General features: G+C 55.2%; 1 protein-coding gene across 1 annotated transcript; it reads right to left on the bottom strand.

Moving 5' to 3' along the window:
* Positions 1 to 1,615: 1,615 nt before the first annotated feature.
* POSPLADRAFT_1160705 (hypothetical protein) lies at positions 1,616 to 2,636 on the bottom strand (the record flags this gene model as incomplete). The annotated part of the gene is made up of 3 exons (XM_024487582.1): positions 1,616 to 1,963; positions 2,059 to 2,286; positions 2,331 to 2,636. The coding sequence occupies 3 exons, from the start codon at positions 2,634 to 2,636 to the stop codon at positions 1,616 to 1,618; spliced, it is 882 nt and encodes a 293-aa protein (XP_024333008.1).
* Positions 2,637 to 4,929: the final 2,293 nt, after the last annotated feature.

Raw genomic sequence — 4,929 nt, 5'->3', positions numbered from 1 at the left:
AGAACTGATTGGGTAACCCCTCGAGATAGTGGTGCCAATTGTCTAGCGCCTCAATGATGGCAAGCATCTCCTTATCGTAGATCTCGTAGTTACGCTAGGCTGGGTCCATAGCATGAGATGGGTAGGCAATGGGGTGCCATTTGCCATCATCCTGCTTCTGCATCAACACGCCGCCAGTGATGTAGCCCGAGGCGTCAACCTCAATGCGTGTTTCTCGATTAGAATTGTACAGCGCTAAGACTGGAGTCGTCGCAAAGAGCCGTTTGAGCTCATCAAAGGCGTGCTGCTCTTCTTTGCCCCAGCGCCATGGATCGTTCCCTGTGAGCCGGTCGAGTGGGCACAAGATCTTAGCGAAGTCCTTAATGAAGCGGCGGTAAAAGTTGGAGAACCCCCGGAACTTCTGAACATCTTTTTTGTTCCAGGGTACCGGCCACTCATTGTCACGACTTGGTACGGCGTCTAGCCATTTTTTATTTTTCCTTTTCGCGGGCTTGAACCCGCGACCTCTGTACTACATACCCGATATGAATGCATCATATCTACTGTACGATTAGATTAGATGAGCGGCAGTGCACGGCACAGCTTGGGCTCCGCTGACACAGCCTCTCTGACTCACCGGCCCCTGGGGCCGTGTCAGCATACTGCGCACGGACCAGCTGCGCATGGACCAGTGCGCACAGCCTGCCCTTATCTCCCCATGTATATAAGCCGGCCTCTGCTGCCCTAGGGATCTCAGTTTCGACCTCTTGTCCCTAGGTCAGTAAGCCCTCCTTTGTATTCCTTTCTTACCTTACTAACTAATACATTTACTTGTCCCTAGCCTTAGGTTTGAGCATCGCTCGCCATCGCTTCAGTAAAAATCAGTCGGACGCCCCCAGCTTTTAGGTTTTCCTCAGTCGCTTGACCTCAAGTCGCGACATTAGGTCGAAACTCCCCAAGCTGCCGGCGTCCTCTCGGGACGCCTTATATTCACTTTCCTTTCCCACAGGGCGGGTGGTGCGCACCCCTACGGTACATTACGATACGTAGATAGCGTACATACATCGCCACCACTTAGGGAACGAACTCTTCAGTACCTGCACTTCAGTGGGCGGTACTTGTCCTCACGGACGCGTGGACTAGGTTCCTGCTGCATACTAGCCAAAAGTAGTACTGGGCCCCATGTGAATTGCGAACCCTAGTGTTACCTCGGGCGCCATAGGTGTAAGCTAGCTTATACGGCCTTTTGTAGCACGCGCACCTCCCCTTCCTCCCCCCATCACCGTGGCTGACGAATTCTTCGACTGCTCTCGACTTGAGCACGCCTTCAACACCCAGGAGCAGGTCGACGTCTCTCGCGACGATCCAGAAAGCAACGAAAACCTAGCCCCTTTCTTCATTTGTGATCAGCAACCATGCCCTAATTGTACTCCATGGTCCATCACTGCCGACGAAGGGCGCTACGTGCCAATCCGACGAGTCCAACACCCCAGCGGCCCTGCACTCCGATACGCTGGCACCTTGAGGTCTACATCTCGCCACGTCACTCCTGTCCCATCCCGACCTGCCTCGCCAGGCACCCGCATCCCCCAACCTGTCGCCAGTACAGGTCAAGCGCGAGGAGACCCCGATCTCCCTAGAAGAACTGAGGCAGTCGCACAGCCTTCAGCGACCCCTCAAGCGATCCCCCAGCCCTCCCTGGGGCCGTGGCTGGAAAGGCCTCCCAAGACCGAGCCCCACGACACTCCGCCGCATTCTTGGGCCAGCTCGTCGTCCGCAGTCCCCTCCTCAACTCCAGTCCCTGTCCTACGTCACCCCGCCTCCGGGCTTCCTCAATCGTCTTCACTGCCGTCGCCGCCGCGAGGCCGCTCGAGCACTCGTTCCTCGTGAAGTTTGCCCAGTGGACAGTCACAATAGTCGCCTTTGTCTGCAGGCAGTCCTTCATCCCCCTCGTCGCCAATAATGTCCTCTCCCGCTGCCGTCCCTGATAAGGAGACGTTGAAGCTCCTCCTCCCACTCCGATATGACGGGAAGTCGGTGATTGAATGCAACCGCTTCATCTTACAGTTGCTCATCTACTGGTTGATCAACACGTCGTTGACCACCATCAAACTCAAGGTGCAGGTTGCACTTAGCCTGCTCGATGGAGACGCCCGCGCCTGGGCCACTCCCTACTTCGCCCAGCTCGTGTCGGTGCAGATAGGAGTGCAAGGGGCCACGACCCCATTCGCAAACGAAGCGGCCTTTGCCGCCGCCTTCCGGGCCTGCTTCGGAAATCTCGACGATGAGGCAGCAGCACAAGTAGAGCTGGCGAAGCTCTGCGCAGACAAGTCGGTCCGTGAAAAACGCACCGCTGCGGAGTTCTCCGCGCTGTTCAAAGGTCCGGCGGACCGCTCCGGGTACGGCGACCTGGAGCTACACGACAAGTACTTGAGCGGCATCCCCTCCCGCGTGTACCACAAAATCGAGCTCGAGACGTTCACTACGCGGAAAGACGCTGACAAGCACGCCACGGAGGTCGAGCAGATCCTCGACATCAGCCGGGCCTGTCGGCCCGAGCTAAACAACTTCTTCTTGGCATGAGGTCGAGGACGCGGAGGGGCACGTAGTGGTGCACCCCAGTTGCACGCAGCTTCAGCCAGCATCAATGCGGCCATCGGAAAAGGAAACTTCCCCAGCAGTTGTTTCGGCTGTGGGAAGCAAGGGTACCGACACTTCGAGTGCCCCAATTGTAAGGACAAGCCTTACACAAAACACGCTGATGCGCGGGCTATGGTTGCCTCGGGCTCCACCCAGGCTGCGACAAGCGCCCCCGTCACGACAACACCCTCGGCAAGTATAAGTGCCACTTCAGCGAAATCCGAGCAATCGGAGCTGGCGGACTTAATGGCACAGGTGAAGTCGATGCGCGAGGAGCTCGAGCATTATCGGGCGATGAAGGAGGAGGGTTTTTGATCCGGTCCACGCTTCGTGCCGCACGCGTCGGGCCGCGAGTCTCATCATGTAATAAGTATAACGTATTGTCAACTGCGATGGTGTACGAATTGGACCAGGGGTCCCAACATTTTCACATCCCAGTTCGACTTCAAGGAAAAAGACGGCACAAAGACATAATCGCTATGGTGGACAGCGGAGCCACCACGAAGTTCATCAACAAGCGATTCATTATCGAGAATAAGGTGCAAACACGGAAGTTAAAGGAACCAATTCCGCTATACAATATTGACGGTACCCTGAACAAGGACGGAAGCATCTTGGAGGTAGCAGTGCTACAGATGCATATAGGAGAGCACGTCGAAAAAACGGTGTTCACGGTCACGGACATCAGTCCAGAAGATGTGATCGTCGGGTTGGATTGGCTACGCGAGCACAACCCTGACATTGATTGGGAGAATGGTTCCCTCAAATTATCACGATGCCCTGAAGCGTGCAGTGCCAGGAGGACTGACCAAATGGAGCAAGCTGCGACTACGTGTGATATGGGGGTCAGGCCCACGGTGCGCAGGCGTTCGCCGAAGTCCAAACGGTCGGTCATAGGCACCTGCCGGAGCAAGGTGCTCCCAGACTTCGAACCTGAAGAAGATCCGGTGGAAGTAGAGTGGGATGAGGCCGATTTGATCGAAGCCTGGGAGCAAGGTACCATGCTTCCCAGCGCCCCTCAGCTGTTCGTCGCAGCCAGGCATACGTACTCCCAGCTGTTCGCTGAGGAGAAGATCAAAAAGAAGGTTGTAAAGACCGCCAAGGAGTTGGTACCTAAACAGTACCACGAGTTCCTGAATGTCTTCTTCAAGGAAGCATCAGAATGGCTACCCAAAAGAAAGCCTTATGATCACGTGATCGAACTCATGCCCGGCTACTCGATGTTCCACTCGAAGGTGTATCCCCTGTCGAACAATGAGCAGGAGGAGCTTGACAAGTTCCTCAAGGAGCAACTGGCAAAGGGCTATATACGGGAATCAAAGTCGCCCATCTTGTCCCCTTTCTTCTTCATCAAAAAGAAAGAAGGGACACTTCGACCCGTGCAGGACTACCGCCGGTTGAACGCGATCATGGTCAAAAATCGTTACCCCTTGCCATTGATCACCGAAATGGTGGATAAACTCCGCGGTGCTACACTCTTCACGAAGTTCGATGTCTGATGGGGATACAACAACGTCCAGATCAAAGCCGGTGACGAATGGAAGGCGGCCTTTGTGACTAACTGAGGGTTGTACGAACCCCTAGTGATGTTCATTGGCCTCACCAACTCCCCTGCGACCTTCCAGGCAATGATGAACGAGATCTTCCATGATCTCATCATCGGTGGCAAGATCCTCGTGTACCTGGATGACATACTCATCTTCTCTACCAACAAGGAGGAGCATGAGAAGGTCACACGCGAGGTTCTACGCCGCCTTCAGGACAACGACCTGTTCCTGAAGCCTGAGAAGTGCGAGTGGGACGTTCCCAAGGTCGACTACATTGGCTATGTGTTCGGTGGCGATGAGGTAGCGATGGATCCTGCGAAGCCAAAAGGAATCAATGAGTGGCCGGTACCTCGGAACAAGAAGGATGTTCAGAAGTTCCGGGGGTTCTCCAACTTCTACCGCCGCTTCATTAAGGACTTCGCCAAGATCTCGCGACCACTCGACCGGCTCACAGGGAACGACCCATGGCACTGGGGTGAAGAGGAACAGCACGCCTTTGACGAGCTCAAGCGGCTCTTCGCGACAACTCCCGTCCTAGCACTGTATGATCCTAACCAAGAAACGCGCATTGAGGTTGACGCCTCGGGCTACGCCACTGGCGGTGTGTTAATGCAGAAGCAGGATGACGGCAAGTGGCATCCCATCGCCTTCAGATCCCATGCGATGGATCCGGCACAGCGGAATTATGAGATCTATGATAAGGAGATGCTCGCGATCATTGAGGCGCTGGACGATTGGCGTCACTATCTCGAAGGATACCCAA

This window comes from Postia placenta (genome assembly GCF_002117355.1).
Source record: "Postia placenta MAD-698-R-SB12 unplaced genomic scaffold POSPLAscaffold_25, whole genome shotgun sequence".
Classification (NCBI taxonomy): domain Eukaryota; kingdom Fungi; phylum Basidiomycota; class Agaricomycetes; order Polyporales; family Adustoporiaceae; genus Rhodonia; species Rhodonia placenta.
Note: the sequence above shows the minus strand (reverse complement) of the source record. Positions and strands in the feature narration are given on the sequence as shown.